Source organism: Myodes glareolus, chromosome X (genome assembly GCF_982192425.1).
Source record: "Myodes glareolus chromosome X, mMyoGla1.1, whole genome shotgun sequence".
NCBI classification, from domain to species: Eukaryota; Metazoa; Chordata; class Mammalia; order Rodentia; family Cricetidae; genus Myodes; species Myodes glareolus.
The window spans coordinates 96,925,448-96,943,554 of NC_142053.1; the positions used below are offsets into that span (position 1 = coordinate 96,925,448).

Below are 18,107 nucleotides of genomic sequence, written 5' to 3' on the forward strand. Positions count from 1 at the left end.
ACAATGTGAGAAAGTGTGCCCAGATCACCTCCTCTGAGACTCACAAAGGTGTGGCTTCCTACAGAGCCTGGACCTGAACCTGAGTCATTACTTGGCTCTGGAAAAGAGTGGGACACAGCACTCTGAGGTCCAGGACAAAGCTGCCAACCTGTGTAGTAAACCTAGACTTCCACTTAAAGGACTGAGGCAAGGGAGGGTTATGTGTGTAGCTGGCAGACTTTGGTGCATACGGGGCAGGAGCTCGAGCTTCACTCTACCTAGTTGAGACCTGCTTGACAGAAGTTGTGCCCTTGTGTCCTTTATTAGCCCCAGCAATGCCATGGTGGTGGGGGTTGGGGTTCGGTGGGGTGGATTTTCTGGACATCAGAGGAGTATAGCTGAAAGCTGAGAATTAAGTTCTAAATAGGAGACTTTCATGCAACATGGGGCAGGACATGCAGTATGGGGGAGAGGAGTCTTGTTCACGTAAAGCATGGCAAGGTGGATGGGTTAAGTGGGGCTTCAGAGGTTCAGGTTTTAAGCTCTGCACGAAATAGCCCAAGAAAAGTGCAGGCAGTGGGAAAGATAAGCGTCTTAGGGAAGTACAGTAAGGAAACAAGTCTCTCCTCTAAATTTCTCCCACAACAGTCCTGTTGCATAGTAACTCGTCCCTGCTGTCACTCTTCAGAGCCCGCCCCTGACCGGATATGGTATATCCTCTCTTCCTGTGAGGGGGGAGGAACTGGGTCCTAGTGCCCCTGGCACGGAAACCGCCTCTGCTGCTCAGGCCCCTCTCCTGGCGAGTTCTGAGAGAGGTCTGCAGTCAAGGTAAGGCCCCTAAATGTGTACCAAGGGGGAATATGTCTGGAATAATCCCAGGAGCTGGGCTCGCTCTCACCCAGGCTTGTCGTGGGAAAACATGAGGTGTCTTGTTGCTTTGTACGTTTCTGGGAGGAAACGGACACCCCTGCCCTTAGAAGGTAACTCTGATTCTGAAAATGGTGCCTTCCTACGTCACAATTAAAGCCAGCCTTTGACTTCTAAATCGTAAGGCAAGAACCTTGAACAGAATTCTAGTCCACCATGAGTTGTTCTGGCCCTGGGCTCTAAAGTGCCCCGTGGCAGAGTACAGAAGCAAAGGAAGTATATCGGAATTCATCGCTAGCAAAATCTGTAGTTAATGATCAGTGGAATGAAGGACCAACTTCTGTGAGTTCTGTACTTATTCTCTTTTTTTCCCCTTAGAGACAGGTTTTCTTTGTAGCTTTGGAGGTTGTCCTAGAACTAGCTCTTATAGACCAAGCTTGCCTCCACCCACAGAGATCTGCCTCCCCCTGCCAGCCAAGTGCTAGGATTAAAGGATTGGGACATCACTGCTTGGCTTTTTACATATTCTTTAATGCCTGAGTTAGCGCTTAAAACCTATACTTCGGGAAAAACACGCCAAAGTCATGGTGTTGGTCATGTCCAACAGGAGCGGGTAGGAGGGCTCAGGGAGCCAAAGAAAAAGATACATTGAAGTTTAAGATAGTCACGCCCATCTTGGGGTGGTCAGAGAAGTGCCACGTGCAGAAGATATCCAGAGGCCTTGCTTAGCCACTCCCATCCCGTGGGAGACAGAGAAAAGCCTAGCTCTGGTAACCACTCCCATTCCATCGAGTCAGAGGAAAGCCATACTCTAGGAACCACTCCCATCCCATGGGTATCAGAGGAAAGTCTTTGTCTGGTAGCCACTCCCATCCAGTGGGTATCAGAAGAAAGCCTAACTCTGGTAGGCTCTCCCATCCCGTGGAGTCAGAGGAAAGCCTAAACCTAGTAGCTTCTCTATACCCTGTGATTCAGAGAAAAGCCTAACTCTAGTAGCCATGCCCATCCTGTGGTGTCAGAGGATAACCTAATTTTGGTAGCCACTCCCATCCCCTGGGTATCAGGAGACAGCCTATCTGTAGTAGCTACGCCCATCCTGTGGGAGTCAGAAGAAATCCTATCTCTGGAAGCCACTCCCTTCCGGTGGAAGTCAGAGGACCTTCTAGCCAGGCTAGGCACACCAATCCTGTAGTAATCAGGGGGAAGTCTAACTTGGGTGAGCAAGAACATCCCCTGGGAGTCAGAGGAATCCTAACCTGTGCAGTCATGCCTAGTGTATGGCACTCATAAGGAACACTGTATCAGAGATACCTAGAAGATTTGTTTTGTTTTGAGATAGGTTTTCTCTTTAGCTTTGAAACCTTTCCTGGAACTCACTCTGTTGTCCACGCAGGACTGGAATATACAGAGATTCACGTGCCTCTGCCTCAGACAGCTGGGAGGGACTAAAGGGTGGGCAGTCACCACCCAGCTATCTGGAAGCTCTTTTTTTTGTTTTGTTTTGTTTTTTGGTATTTGCGAGACAAGGTTTTTCTGGTTAGCAGTTCTAGCTGTCCTGGAACTAGCTCTTGTAGAGCAGGCTGACCTCGAACTCACAGAGATGCACCTCACTCTTACATTCTCCCAAACTACTTTTACGAAACAGAAATGGAGCCCAGCAGTGATGGCACAAATTCCAGTATTTGGGAGGCAGAGGCAGACGGATCACTGTGAGGTCGAAGCCAACCTGGTTTTCCAAAGCATGTTCCAGGTTCCAAGACTACTAGGGCTATTACACAGAGAAACCCTGTCTTCAAAAAAAAAAGAAAGAAAAAAGAAAAAGTCACAAATGGAAGGATAGCCAGAGAGCACAGCTGGTGTATAGTATTTGCTTAGCATTTGTTAAACCCTAGGTAAAGTTGCAAAGAAAGTAAAAGCAGACATTATTACATATAAATAAATAACATGGAAGAGTTAAAGCCTCCTGCCAATACTCTAAAGTATTCTTAGGGAGAAGTAAGAGGATAATGGGAGATTGAACAGGATAAACAGAAACGGAAGAGAGGAAATACAGCAGTGGTTGAGGGAAGCGGGGAAGAGTATGATACCAGGTGTGCATGTCGGGAACATTACAGCAGTTCCCATAACTATGGCAAATGATTGTGGACAAAGAGAAAGGTCTGTTTCAAATGTCTAAGCAAGATATTGACACCTTAGCTGAATGAAAACTGAAAGCTAACACTTGGTTATTTTAGATGTTGTATTCGTCTGTTAACTTTTACTCTGTTAGGCCATACTGTGTCTTCATTACTTAATCTTAACTGAAGTGATTTTATGTTACATGAAAATGTTCTGTCAGATAGAGGATGTAAAAATAATTCAAATCTGTTACATAATGGCTAACATCTGATATTATCCAAGACTTTCTGTCTTAATGGCCTACATAAGCTAATGGTCTCTCATGGAGAGAGCTGTCCAGTCTTCTTCTCAACTTAATATACATTACATCCTTCTTTGCTACATGAGATGTTATAATAGTTAATAAACTTTATGTGGCCGTGACATGCACCAATCATGTTGCTTGAGTTATAGGAAGAACCATGAATGAAAATTGAAAAGAAGTTGTGTCTGACTGGGGAAGATTACTTCACAAAAAGAAATTGCCTATGGAGACTGATCAACTGATTAAAATTTCAGTACTGTGGAATGTTGAAGGGGCAAAGGCTAAATAAATAGCTTGTTGTGGATGAGTGTATTTCTCCTGAGCAGCTAACTGTTTGTTTCTGAACTAACATCTTGTGACTGATAGAAACCTTTTCAAATATGTTAATTAACAGACTACCAGATTCCACTAAGCCAAAGTTAAACATGTCAGCAGATGGCATCTTGGGACCCTAGGGAAGCTTCTCCCATCTATTTGTCCCTGCTTTTCTGGTGTTCCCATCAATGCATTTTAAATATGCCTTGATTTGTGACTTTCTTTGTTCTTTAAAACTGTATAAATTAGGACACCTCTCCCATACTGGAACATGGAAATTGAGGTAACCCAAATCTGTATTCTCAGACCACGAACACTCAAAATGGATCCAGAATAAACAATCTGACTCCCTTAACAATATTTTCTATTTTTTTTTATTTTTACGTGTATAAGTAATTTGCCTGCATGTATGTTTAGTGCCCTGCATGCATGCAGTGCCCTTGGAGGTCAGAAGAGAACCTCAGATTCCTCTAAAGTTATGTCAGCATGTGGTTACTGGGAACTAAACCCAGATCTTCTGAAAAGCAGAAAATGTGTCTTAATTGCTGAGCTATCTCTCCATCCCTTCAGCTTTCTTTCTATTATTGTAACATCATCTTAAGAAGTAAACCCTCTGATCTCAAATCACTTGGAGTAATATATAGTGAGATAAATGAGATCACCAAAGTAATTGTGAAGAATTTTTTTTCCTGTATCTTAGAAAAGGGGTTTTGCACTGAAATGCAGGCTGTCTCAGGGCATACCATGCAAGAGAGGATACAGCTGTAGTCTTGGTAGTCGTCATATCTCTCCTTCTTCATGCATGCAGTGAGTGATTGAAAGTATGATCCAAATTATCTCTCTAAGTATAAGATATAGAAATAGAAGAAAATGGAATGTGCTTGGTGGTGACAGAATTGTATATTATGTGGTGTCAATTAATTTTCAAAGATAAAAGGCTTATGAAAACCTTACTGAGGCATCCAAATTTTCAACAATAAAAGAAGCAACTCTAATGAAGCAGGCTGACACAAATGAAGGTATACATAGGAATTTGTAACCGTTTCTGTATTCTGTATTTTTTAATTTAATTTAGTATTATTTTTTTTTCTTTAGGGGTTTGATCTAGATCAGGTGATCTCAAAATGACCAGACATTGAAATTGCTGAATAGTTTAGGTTTGACCTAAACTATCCATTCTCTTGGCTTATCAGAAATAAGCTATCCTGTCTATCAGGTGTTTTCATTATACATAAAAATGTGCTTTGTAGGCCACTGCCTAATTTTGAACCCCTAGGCTATGCTGCTCATTTCCCAACATTTTAAAGACATAGGAGAAAAATGTTGTCCTTGCATGAATTATTACTGAAAATATATACTCAACAAGACAAATTTCAAAGATCTGCCCAAACTTAATATCATACCTAGAAGTCCTCAGAGAAGAGAGATATGCCATATAGCTTCTCTTGAACCTACATTGGGCATTATACATTCTGCATTGGGGAGAAGAGAGGGACAGAAATACAGAGAAGGAAAAGAAAAGCTATTCTTAGATTTAATAGTCACATGGTGATCATAACTGGGATTTGAAGGGAAAGTATGTTTATTCCGTAAAATTCTTACTCTGATGCTGTTTTTTTGAATTCCAATTGCCCCAAAACTAATGTAGCCAACAAGAATGTCTAGCTAGGAGATTTCTCCAAAGAACACAAGCAGAGTGAGTAAATACCACACAAGGGAGGGAAAGGGGCGATTTAGGATTATTGAGATTGAAAGTGATCATTGAATCACAAACATGGGACTGGACCTAAACATATGGTTAATAGAATTATATATGTGAATATTTCTATTAAAAACAAAAGACATTATGAGCTGACAGCTGTTTTTAGGCTTGACAGAGCTGTGAGGATGAACTAAGCCTCATTTTACTCCTCAAGGATGTCCAGAGTGAAAGTCCATGACCTTTAAGAGTCAGGAAAGCTGGCCTTAACCCGTACAAAGGTGAGAAGAGGCAGGAAAACCATTTACACAAAGAGTACTACCTCAAAACTCTCAGCCATGCTTCTGGGTGGAAAGTTGAGGGATGGTAAATAGATCCTAAGTAGGGCATGATGACACTTCCACTTTGGGTACTGAGGGGAGTGAATTGATGCAAGTGATCCAAAATCAGTAAAAGAGAAGATGCCAGGAACCCCAGAAGTCATGCGATTGAGCCAGAAGGCAGTGTTTTGGGTGCATCTCTTCTCTGCCTTCAGGGTCACTGCAAGCACCCTAATAGGCTTTAAGGGACAGGGCCCCAGGTCTACAAGGTAGAGTTCCTGTTCAAAGCTAAGGTCAATCTGAGAGAGCCTCTGTGGATTGAAAGGAACTTTCTCCTAAGAGAAAGTGTGGGCTCAGAACCCTGACCCTGCTGTCAGGCCCAAGGAACTCAAGCCTTGATATCGACAATGTGAGAAAGTGTGCCCAGATCACCTCCTCTGAGACTCACAAAGGTGTGGCTTCCTACAGAGCCTGGACCTGAACCTGAGTCATTACTTGGCTCTGGAAAAGAGTGGGACACAGCACTCTGAGGTCCAGGACAAAGCTGTCAACCTGTGTAGTAAACCTAGACTTCCACTTAAAGGACTGAGGCAAGGAAGGGTTATGTGTGTAGCTGGCAGACTTTGGTGCATACGGGGCAGGCGCTGGAGCTTCACTCTACCTAGTTGAGACCTACTAGACAGAAGTTGTGCCCTTCACTACTCCACCCCTGCGCTGGGGTGGGAGTGTTGTGGAATTCCTGGAAAGCAGAAGAGTGTATGTAAAAGCTGGGAATCAAGCTATAAATAGAAGAAGACTTTCATGTAACCTGGGGCAGGACATGCAAAATCGGGGGGAAGGGGAGGCAGGTTAAGGTAATGTATGGCAGAGATGGAAGCATGGCGAGGTGAATGAGGCTTGAGTTAAGTGGGGGCTTCAGAGGCTCTGGTTTCAAGCTCTGCACGAAATAGCCCAAGCAAGATGAGGCAGTGGGAAAAATTAGTATCATTGGGAAGTACAGTAAGGAAACCAGATTATCCTCTAAATTTCCTCCACAGCAGACCGGTTCCATAGTAACCCGTCTCTGCTGTCACTCTTCAGAGCCCGCCCCTGACCGGATATGGTTTACCCTCTCTTCCTGTGAGGGGGAGGAACTGGGTCTTAGTGCCCCTGGCACAGAAACCGCCTCTGCTGCTCGGGCCTTGCTGCTGGCGAGTTCTGAGAGAGGTCTGCAGTCAAGGTAAGGCCCCTGAATATTTACCAAGGGGGAATATGTCTGGAATAATCCCAGGAGCTGGGCTAGCTCTCACCCATGCTTGCCCTGGAAAAATCTGAGGCATCTTGTAGCTTTGTACGTTTCTGGGAGGAAACGGGGACCCCCGCACTTAGAAGGTAACTCTGAGTCTGAAAATGGTGGCTTCCTAGGTCATAATTAGAGCTAGCCTTTGACTTCTAAATCGTAAGGCAAGAACCTTGAACTGAATTTACATCCAGTGTGACCTGTCCTGGCCCTGGGCTCTAAAGTGCCCCGTGGCAGAGTACACAAACAAAGGAAGTAGATCAGACTTGATCACCAGCAAAATGGGCCGTTAATGTTCAGTGGAATGAAGAACTTACTCCTGCGACCTATGTACTTTTTCTTTTATTTATTTATTTATTTATTTTTGGTCTGTCTTACTTACTTAGAGACAGGGTTTCTCCGTAGCTTTGGAGGCTGTCCTGGAACTAGCTCTTTTAGACCAAGCTTGCATAGAACTCACAGAGATCTTCCTGCCCCTGCCTCCTGAGTGCTGGGATTAAAGCCTTGGAACACCACTGCCTAGCTCTCTACTTATTCTTAAATGCCTGTGATACTGCTTAAAACATTTCCCATATGTGGAAAAAACACGTGAAAGGCACGGGCTTGGTTCTGCCCAGCACGGGCTGGGAGGAGTCTCAGTGAGTCAAAAGAAAGAAATACTTTCAGGTTTAAGATAGCCACCCATCTCGGGGTGGTGAGGAAGAGCCACGTGCTTTGGTTAGCCACTCCCATCCCGTGGGGATCAGAGGAAAGTCTGTCTCTGGGAGCCACTCCCATCACGTGGAGTCAGGGGAAAGTCTATCTCTGGGAGCCACTCCCATCCCCTGGAGTCAGAGGGAAGTCTAACTCTGGTAGCCACTCCCATACCCTGGAGTCAGGGGTAAGTCTATCTCTCGTAGCTACTCCCATCCTGTGGAGTCAGGGGAAAGTCTATCTCTGGGAGCCACTCCCATCCCGTGGAGTGAGGGGAAAGTCTATCTCTGGGAGCCACTCCCATCCCTTGGATTCAGGGGAAAGTCTATCTCTGGGAGCCACTCCCATCCCGTGGAGTCAGGGGAAAGTCTATCTCTGGTAGCCACTCCCATCCCGTGGAGTCAGGGGAAAGTCTATCTCTGGGAGCCACTCCCATCCCGTGGAGTCAGAGGGAAGTCTAACTCTGGGAGCCACTCCCATCCCGTGCAGTCAGGGGAAAGTCTATCTCTGGGAGCCACTCCCATCCCTTGGAGTCAGAGGAAATTCTAACTCTGGGAGCCACTCCCATCCCGTGGAGTCAGGGGAAAGTCTATCTCTCGGAGCCACTCCCATCCCGTGGAGTCAGAGGGAAGTCTAACTCTGGTAGCCACTCCCATACCCTGGAGTCAGGGGTAAGTCTATCTCTCCTAGCTACTCCCATCCTGTGGAGTCAGGGGAAAGTCTATCTCTGGGAGCCACTCCCATCCCATGGAGTGAGGGGAAAGTCTATCTCTGGTAGCCACTCCCATCCCTTGGATTCAGGGGAAAGTCTATCTCTGGGAGCCACTCCCATCCCGTGGAGCCACTCCCATCCCGTGGAGTCAGGGGAAAGTCTATCTCTGGGAGCCACTCCCATCCCGTGGAGTCAGGGGAAAGTCTATCTCTGGGAGCCACTCCCATCCCGTGGAGTCAGGGGAAAGTCTATCTCTGGGAGTCACTCCACTCCCGTGGAGTCAGAGGGAAGTCTAACTCTGGGAACCACTCCCATCCCGTGGAGTCAGAGGGAAGTCTATCTCTGGTAGCCAATCCCATCCCGTGAAGTCAGGGGAAAGTCTATCTCTGGTAGCCACGCCCATCCCGTGGAGTCAGGGGAAAGTCTAACTGTGGGAGCCACTCCCATCCCGTGGAGTCAGGGGAAAGTCTATCTCTGGGAGCCACTCCCATCCCGTGGAGCCACTCCCATCCCGTGGAGTCATGGGAAAGTCTATCTCTCATAGCCACTCCCATCCCGTGGAGTCAGGGGAAAGTCTCTCTCTGGGAGCCACTCCCATCCCGTGGAGTCAGGGGAAAGTCTATTTCTGGTAGCCACTCCCATCCCGTGGAGTCAGGGGAAAGTCTATCTCTCATAGCCACTCCCATCCCGTGGAGTCAGGGGAAAGTCTATCTCTGGGAGCCACTCCCATTCCGTGGAGTCAGGGGAAAGTCTATCTCTGGGAGCCACTCCCATCCCGTGGAGTCAGAGGGAAGTCTAACTCTGGTAGCCACCCCCATCCCGTGGAGTCAGGGGTAAGTCTATCTCTGGGAGCCACTCCCATCCTGTGGAGTCAGAGGGAAGTCTATCTCTGGGAGCCACCCCCATCCCGTGGAGTCAGGGGAAAGTCTATCTCTGGTAGCCACTCCCATCCCGTGGAGTCAGGGGAAACTCTATCTCTGGGAGCCACTCCCATCCCGTGGAGTCAGGGGAAAGTCTATCTCTGGGAGCCACTCCCATCCCGTGGAGTCAGGGGAAAGTCTATCTCTGGTAGCCACTCCCATCCCGTGGAGTCAGGGGAAAGTCTATCTCTGGGAGCCACTCCCATCCCGTGGAGTCAGAGGGAAGTCTAACTCTGGGAGCCACTCCCATCCCGTGCAGTCAGGGGAAAGTCTATCTCTGGGAGCCACTCCCATTCCATGGAGTCAGGGGAAAGTCTATCTCTGGGAGCCACTCCCATCCCGTGGAGTCAGGGGAAAGTCTATCTCTCGGAGCCACTCCCATCCCGTGGAGTCAGAGGGAAGTCTAACTCTGGTAGCCACTCCCATACCCTGGAGTCAGGGGTAAGTCTATCTCTCCTAGCTACTCCCATCCTGTGGAGTCAGGGGAAAGTCTATCTCTGGGAGCCACTCCCATCCCATGGAGTGAGGGGAAAGTCTATCTCTGGTAGCCACTCCCATCCCTTGGATTCAGGGGAAAGTCTATCTCTGGGAGCCACTCCCATCCCGTGGAGCCACTCCCATCCCGTGGAGTCAGGGGAAAGTCTATCTCTGGGAGCCACTCCCATCCCGTGGAGTCAGGGGAAAGTCTATCTCTGGGAGCCACTCCCATCCCGTGGAGTCAGGGGAAAGTCTATCTCTGGGAGCCACTCCCATCCCGTGGAGTCAGAGGGAAGTCTAACTCTGGGAACCACTCCCATCCCGTGGAGTCAGAGGGAAGTCTATCTCTGGTAGCCAATCCCATCCCGTGGAGTCAGGGGAAAGTCTATCTCTGGTAGCCACGCCCATCCCGTGGAGTCAGGGGAAAGTCTAACTGTGGGAGCCACTCCCATCCCGTGGAGTCAGGGGAAAGTCTATCTCAGGTAGCCACTCCCATCCCGTGAAGTCAGGGCAAAGTCTATCTCTGGTAGCCACTCCAATCCCGTGGAGTCAGGGGAAAGTCTATCTCTGGGAGCTACTCCCATCCCGTGGAGTCAGAGGGAAGTCTAACTCTGGTAGCCACTCCCATACCCTGGAGTCAGGGGTAAGTCTATCTCTCGTAGCTACTCCCATCCTGTGGAGTCAGGGGAAAGTCTATCTCTGGGAGCCACTCCCATCCCGTGGAGTGAGGGGAAAGTCTATCTCTGGGAGCCACTCCCATCCCTTGGATTCAGGGGAAAGTCTATCTCTGGGAGCCACTCCCATCCCGTGGAGCCACTCCCATCCCGTGGAGTCAGGGGAAAGTCTATCTCTGGGAGCCACTCCCATCCCGTGGAGTCAGGGGAAAGTCTATCTCTGGGAGCCACTCCCATCCCGTGGAGTTAGGGGAAAGTCTATCTCTGGTAGCCACTCCCATCCCGTGGAGTCAGGGAAAAGTCTATCTCTGGTAGCCACTCCCATTCCGTGGAGTCAGGGGAAAGTCTATCTCTGGGAGCCACTCCCATCCCGTGGAGTCAGAGGGAAGTCTAACTCTGGTAGCCACCCCCATCCCATGGAGTCAGGGGTAAGTCTATCTCTCGTAGCCACTCCCATCCCGTGGAGTCAGGGGAAAGTCTATCTCTGGGAGCCACTCCCATCCTGTGGAGTCAGAGGGAAGTCTATCTCTGGTAGCCAATCCCATCCCGTGGAGTCAGGGGAAAGTCTATCTCTGGGAGCCACTCCCATCCCGTGGAGTCAGAGGGAAGTCTAACTCTGGTAGCCACTCCCATCCCGTGGAGTCAGGGGAAAGTCTGTCTCTGGGAGCCACTCCCATCCCGTGGAGCCACTCCCATCCCGTGGAGTCAGGGGAAAGTCTATCTCTGGTAGCCACTCCCATCCCTTGGAGTCAGGGGAAAGTCTATCTCTGGGAGCCACTCCCATCCCGTGGAGTCAGGGGAAAGTCTATCTCTGGGAGTCACTCCACTCCCGTGGAGTCAGAGGGAAGTCTAACTCTGGGAACCACTCCCATCCCGTGGAGTCAGAGGGAAGTCTATCTCTGGTAGCCAATCCCATCCCGTGGAGTCAGGGGAAAGTCTATCTCTGGTAGCCACGCCCATCCCGTGGAGTCAGGGGAAAGTCTAACTGTGGGAGCCACTCCCATCCCGTGGAGTCAGGGGAAAGTCTATCTCTGGGAGCCACTCCCATCCCGTGGAGCCACTCCCATCCCGTGGAGTCATGGGAAAGTCTATCTCTCATAGCCACTCCCATCCCGTGGAGTCAGGGGAAAGTCTCTCTCTGGGAGCCACTCCCATCCCCTGGAGTCAGGGGAAAGTCTATTTCTGGTAGCCACTCCCATCCCGTGGAGTCAGGGGAAAGTCTATCTCTCATAGCCACTCCCATCCCGTGGAGTCAGGGGAAAGTCTATCTCTGGGAGCCACTCCCATTCCGTGGAGTCAGGGGAAAGTCTATCTCTGGGAGCCACTCCCATCCCGTGGAGTCAGGGGAAAGTCTATCTCTGGGAGCCACTCCCATCCCGTGGAGCCACTCCCATCCCGTGGAGTCAGGGGAAAGTCTATCTCTCATAGCCACTCCCATCCCGTGGAGTCAGGGGAAAGTCTATCTCTGGGAGCCACTCCCATTCCGTGGAGTCAGGGGAAAGTCTATCTCTGGTAGCCAATCCCATCCCGTGGAGTCAGGGAAAAGTCTATCTCTGGTAGCCACTCCCATTCCGTGGAGTCAGGGGAAAGTCTATCTCTGGGAGCCACTCCCATCCCGTGGAGTCAGAGGGAAGTCTAACTCTGGTAGCCACCCCCATCCCGTGGAGTCAGGGGTAAGTCTATCTCTGGTAGCCACTCCCATCCCGTGGAGTCAGGGGAAAGTCTATCTCTGGGAGCCACTCCCATCCTGTGGAGTCAGAGGGAAGTCTATCTCTGGTAGCCACTCCCATCCCGTGGAGTCAGGGGAAAGTCTATCTCTGGTAGGCAATCCCATCCAGTGGAGTCAGGGGAAAGTCTATCTCTGGTAGCCACGCCCATCCCGTGGAGTCAGAGGAAAGTATCTCTGGGAGCCACTCCCATCCCGTGGAGTCAGAGGGAAGTCTAACTCTGGGAGCCACTCCCATCCCGTGGAGTCAGAGGAAAGTCTATCTCTGGTAGCCACTCCCATCCTGTGGAGTCAGAGGGAAGTCTAACTCTGGGAGCCACTCCCATCCCGTGGAGTCAGGGGAAAGTCTATCTCTGGGAGCCACTCCCATCCCTTGGAGTCAGGGGAAAGTCTATCTCTGGTAGCCACTCCCATCCCTTGGAGTCAGGGGAAAGTCTATCTCTGAGAGCCACTCCCATCCCGTGGAGCCACTCCCATCCCGTGGAGTCAGGGGAAAGTCTATCTCTGGGAGCCACTCCCATTCCGTGGAGTCAGGGGAAAGTCTATCTCTGGGAGCCACTCCCATCCCGTGGAGTCAGAGGGAAGTCTAACTCTGGTAGCCACCCCCATCCCGTGGAGTCAGGGGTAAGTCTATCTCTGGGAGCCACTCCCATCCCGTGGAGTCAGAGGGAAGTCTATCTCTGGGAGCCACTCCCATCCTGTGGAGTCAGGGGAAAGTCTATCTCTGGTAGCCAATCCCATCCCGTGGAGTCAGGGGAAAGTCTATCTCTGGTAGCCACGCCCATCCCGTGGAGTGAGGGGAAAGTCTATCTCTGGTAGCCACTCCCATCCCTTGGAGTCAGGGGAAAGTCTATCTCTGGTAGCCACTCCCACCCTGTAGAGTTCTCTATCTCTGGGAGCCACTCCCATACCCTGGAGTCAGAGGAAAGTCTAACTCTGGGAGCCACTCCCATCCCGTGGGAGTCAGAGTCAATCCTAACTAGGGGACATAAATCCATTCCCTGGGAGTCAGAGGAATCCTCATTTTGGCAGCCATTCCCAATGTATGGGAGTCTTAAGGAAAAATATACCCAAGATAACTGGAGGTCGTTCTCTCTCTCTCTCTCTCTCTCTCTCTCTCTCTCTCTCTCTCTCCTTTTTTTGAGATAGTTTTTCTCTGTAGCTTTGGAGCCTCTCCTGGAACTACTCATTCTGTCGTCCAAGCAGATCTGGAACAACAGAGACCCACTGACCTTTTCCTCTAGACAGCCGGGTGGGACTAATGGGGTGAACAGTCACCACCCAGCTATCTGGATGCTTTTGTTGTTGTTGTTTGTTTGTTTTGAGACAAGGTTTCTCTTGTTAGCTGTCATAGCTGTTCTGGAACTAGCTCTTGTAGAGCAGGCTGACCTCGAACTCACAGAGAAGGACCTCACTTTTATATTGTCCCAAACTACACTTAAGAATCAGAAGTGGAGCCCAGCAGTTATTGCCCAAATCCTAGCATTTGGGAGGCAGAGGCAGGCAGATCTCTGTGAGTTCAAAGCCAACCTGGTTCTCCAAAGCATGCTCCAGGTTCCAAGACTACTAGGGCTATTACACAGAGAAACCCTATCTTTAAAGAAAGGGAAAAAAATCAGAAAGGGAAGGATCGACAGAGAGCACAGTTTGTGTATAGTGTTTACTTAGCATTCATGAAACCCTAGGTAAAGTGACAAAGACATCAAAAGCAGACGTTATTAAATATAAATAAATAACGTGGAAGAGTTAAAGCCTTCTGCCAATACTCTCCTGCACTGTTAGGAAGAAGTAAGAGGATAATGGGAAATTGACCAGGATGAGCAGAAACGGAAGAGAGGAAATACAGCAGTGGTTGAGGAAAGCGGGGAAGAGTATGATCCATGTATGACGTGTGCATGTCGGGAACGTTGCAGCAGTTCCCATACTTATGGCAAATGAGTGTGGACAAAGAAAAAGGGTCAGTTTCAAATATCTGAACGGGATACTAACATCCTGGTTGAATGGAAACTGAAAGCTAACACATAGCACAGGGATATTTAAAATGTCCTGAATTCAGAGCTGGAAGTGGGACACCCTCTGTGCTCCTCCAATCCTGTTCTCTGAGAAGGGACAGACTTGGTCTCCTATAGACCCTCTTTAGCCTTGGTCTCCACTACCTAACATCAGTGAAGATATATGGAGGTGAGGGTATCACTTCTAAAATAATGGGGTCACCACAAGTCAGGTGCTATAGTGTGACTTGGACATGGACATCTGTCCTGACTAGCCACAGGCTCTGTTCCCAGGACATTGTCAGCACAAGAGGGCAAAGGTTAGCCTTGTGAGTTTCAGCATCTCCATCACATCTTGTGTGTGGGTGGGTAATCTCTGTTTTCTTAGTGTGTGTGTGTATTTGTGTGTCCCAATGTGAATGCGTGCTTGTTGAAACCAGAGGCCTAACTAAGGTCGTTGTTCCTTAGGAGTTATCCGTCTTGTGTTTACAATGTGCTCTCTTTATATCCTGGATCTGGAAAAAAGGCTAGCTTTGATGGTTCCAGAGCACCAGGGATCCTTCTGTATCCATGCCAGCCCTGTGATTGCAAATGCAATCCACCATTCTTTGCTTTGCTTTTGCACATGGAGTCTAGGTTTCAAGCTCAGGTTTCCAAGCAAGCTCATTATGGATTGAGCTACCATCCCAGCCCATAAATGTTTCTCATTTTTAACCCAGAGGTAAATTTCTTTGTCTGATACTGTAGGGCCCAGTGAAAAGGAAGGTGGTGTTGCTATGTGCAACGTGGAGCCTAAGAAATAACCAAAAGTAGGGTAAAAGGCACCAAAAAGCCTTTGATGGACAATTACAGAATTCTTAGCACTCTACGCAGTTATTTCAGTAGAGTGACCCCTCCTGAGCTCTTCTCTGGGCTCATGGGCATCTTCCCTATGGCAAGGAGACTGGAATAGTTCCAGATTTGAATAGAAATAAGAGTACTCAGGCACCCCGCTAAGTCTGAATTAATGGAAGCTGGTCAGGAAAACAAAAGCGCAGTGTATTCTCACAGCAATGTTCTCCTCAAAATATGGAAAAGGAAATGTCAGGGAAACCCAAGGTGTTTGAAATCTGCCAAAAAGCGCTTGTAGTATGTTATTTTTCTGATCTAGATAACAAGATCACCTGCTCAAATTACTGCTTTCTCTTACTGACTACAGCCATCATGCCCAGAGGAAAGAAGAGTAAGGCCCGTGCTCGAGAAAAACGTCGTCAGACCCAAGATGAGGCCCAAGGGCTAAATGATGCTCCGTCAAAGGCATCAGAAAAAGCAGAGTCACTTGCCTGCTCTGATCAAGCTTCAGGAGATGCTAAGCCAAGCACTTCTACTGCTGACTTCCCTCAGGGTAAGGCACTCTCCACCGCTGCTAGTGAAGGCATGGCCCAGAAAATGTCTGGTAAAGGAGCAAAGGGCCAAGAAGAGCAAAATGGGTCTTCTCTTAGGGCCCCACTCTCCACTAGAAGCATGCAGATGGATCTTCTGACAAGGAAGACAGGAATGCTAGTGGAGTACATGCTTTGCAAATACAAAGTGCAGCAGCCCATGAAGAGGGGAGAGATGCTCAGAGTTATCAGCAAAAGGTTCAAGGAACACTTCCCTGAGATCCTCAAGAAAGCCTCCTATCGTCTAGATATGGTCTTTGGCATTGAGTTGAAAGAAGTCCAGCCCAATGGTCAGTCCTACATGCTTGTGAGCAAGCTAGATTTCGAGGATGATGGAAGTACGAGCAATGAGCTGGGTGTTCCCAACAGGGGCATTCTGATCCCTCTCCTAAGTGTGATCTACCTAAATAACTACAGTGCTCCCGAGGAAGAGGTCTGGCATTTCCTGAATATGCTAGGAGTCTATGATGGGGTCCCACATCTCATCTTTGGAGATGTCAGGAAGCTCATCACTGAGGATCTGGTACAGGAAAAGTACCTGGTATACCGTCAGGTTCCTAACAGTGATCCTCCTTCCTATCAGTTCCTGTGGGGCCCGAGAGCCTATGCTGAAACCAGCAAGATGAAAGTGATGGACTTTTTAGCCAAGATCAGTGAAACCATTCCTGAGGATTACTCATCTCGTTATGAACAGGCTTTGATTGAAGAGGAAGAGAAAGCCCAAGCTGCAGCTGCAGCCAAGTCTGGCACTAAAGGCAAGGCCAAGGGACGTACTAAGACCAAGTTAAGTCGTCCTACTCACAAGTGAGGTGTAAGGTAGCCTCTGCTTTATGATTGAAAAGGTCTGGTCATCTTTTTGCAAACAAGCTGTTGATAATGTTTTGGGGGTCTTTTTGCAAAGGTTTAACTTGGGGTTAGAATGCATACAGATAGTTTTTGTAGCCCGTTTCTTCACTGCTGTTTGTCAGGTTGAATGTTCACATGTAGAAATACAAATCGGAATTTTGTGAATAACTTTGGTGATGCTAAATCAAAGTAACATGGCATTAATAGAGGAAGAATCTTGGAGACAGCAAAATCGGGAGTAAAATATTTGAAAATGGACAAGACTGAAAGTTGGACATTTGTGGTTTACTTTTTCTTTTTTCAAGTTTAAGAGATGTACACTTGCATTTGTTTTTTATATTAAAGCATGCCTGCAAAATTTAATCACAGTGAATCGGATCTCTTTTTTTTAAGGTGGATGCTCTACATAAACAGTAGTTAAACATCCAGTCATGGGGTATCTTCAGACTTTCTACTGAGGATGTTTATTGAAAATAGGTCTAGCATCTGCCCATGCAGTGGACGATTCTAGGAGGTCTCATTGTACATGAGAATGAAAGGTAATCTCTTCCCAATGAAGAAAAAAAAATCAAGTTTTTTGTGGCATTAGACAGAAAACATTTTAAGGTGTTTTCTTTAAGAAAATTTCCTGATTGTTAATTTTATTGCAATTTCAAATGTTGTATACTCTGTGGCATCTTAATTTAGACATTAATTTAGAAAAGTAATCCCAGTGGATAGGTAGCAATGATTCAAATCAAAATGCTCCTATTATGATCCCTATGTATTTTGACTCTTTCACAATGGATTTTTAATTGAAGAGCAGAGTATACAGACATTTCAATTCTGAAAACATGTACTTAAACTCTGAAGTCATACATTGTGTTCACATACCCTAAAGAGCCATGTGTTGTTTCTCTTTGATCTTACTCCAGTGATGTTCCAGTCTGCAACTTGGCAAATTTTCCCTACGACCTCTCATAACCCTTCATTCCACTGATTCACAGTTTTATGCCACACACAGTATATACTCAAAAGTTCCATAGTTCAAAAGTTTTAGAAAAATGGACTGACATGACAGAAACATTTAAAGTTCTGAGAGGAGTGTTATTTGTTTTTTGTTATTATTGTTTTGTTTGTTTGTTTTTTTTACTAAACAGTTCTACTAGAAACATGAGACCAGATCTAACTGAAAATGTTCCAGAAACAAATACACTACTAAGACTCCACATTGTGGTTTAATATTCTTTGTCGTAGGATGTAAAGCTAACCCCCTCTACAGAATGTTGTGGTGACACCCAGACAGACACAACCTCTCCTGATCCAGTATCCTGCTCTTTTCTGGTTATACCAGAAATAGACCAACTAATGATTTAACCGCTTGACAAATTGTTTACACTTCAAAAATGGGGTGAAGTGGGATTCTTTCCCAATTTTAAAAATGTTTCTAGAGCTATTAAAAACTCATATTTACAAAATAGTTAATAAAACAATGTTCCTCTGAATTGTACAAGAATGGAGGCAGGGACCACTGACAGAAACAATAGATGGTGTTCATGTTAGGGTGTGAGAGAAGCCCCCCCATAGAAGACGAACAGCCCACATATGCAATAACAAGAGTGCCTTATTAATTTTAATGTTGGATTGGTACATGGCGACACCCAGATTATAATCTCCTTTTAGGATTATAATCTCCCTTTAAGCATAGTTAGGTGAATTCCCCTTAGGAGTTATTAAATCTGTGACTGATTGGGGGAGGAAAAATTTGTGTGGGGGCTGATCGGTGG

At 47.4% G+C, this 18,107-nt stretch overlaps 1 protein-coding gene across 4 annotated transcripts in view; it reads left to right on the top strand.

The window, feature by feature from the left end:
* Positions 1 to 16,704, top strand: part of LOC125410275 (melanoma-associated antigen B4-like) — an 87,580-nt gene extending 70,876 nt beyond the window's left edge. Inside the window, exons 1-3 of one of the 4 annotated variants that reach the window (XM_085684508.2) lie at positions 713 to 807; positions 6,683 to 6,821; positions 15,273 to 16,704. In XM_085684508.2, coding sequence (XP_085540634.1) covers positions 15,278 to 16,303 — 1,026 coding nt within the window. In that variant the 5' untranslated portion in view covers positions 713 to 807; positions 6,683 to 6,821; positions 15,273 to 15,277 and the 3' untranslated portion in view covers positions 16,304 to 16,704. Of the gene's footprint in view, positions 1 to 712; positions 808 to 6,682; positions 6,822 to 10,218; positions 10,327 to 12,555; positions 12,708 to 15,272 lie in introns of those variants that run through there. The other 3 variants (XM_087902873.1, XM_087902874.1, XM_087902872.1) reach the window with 3 other exon arrangements.
* Positions 16,705 to 18,107: the final 1,403 nt, after the last annotated feature.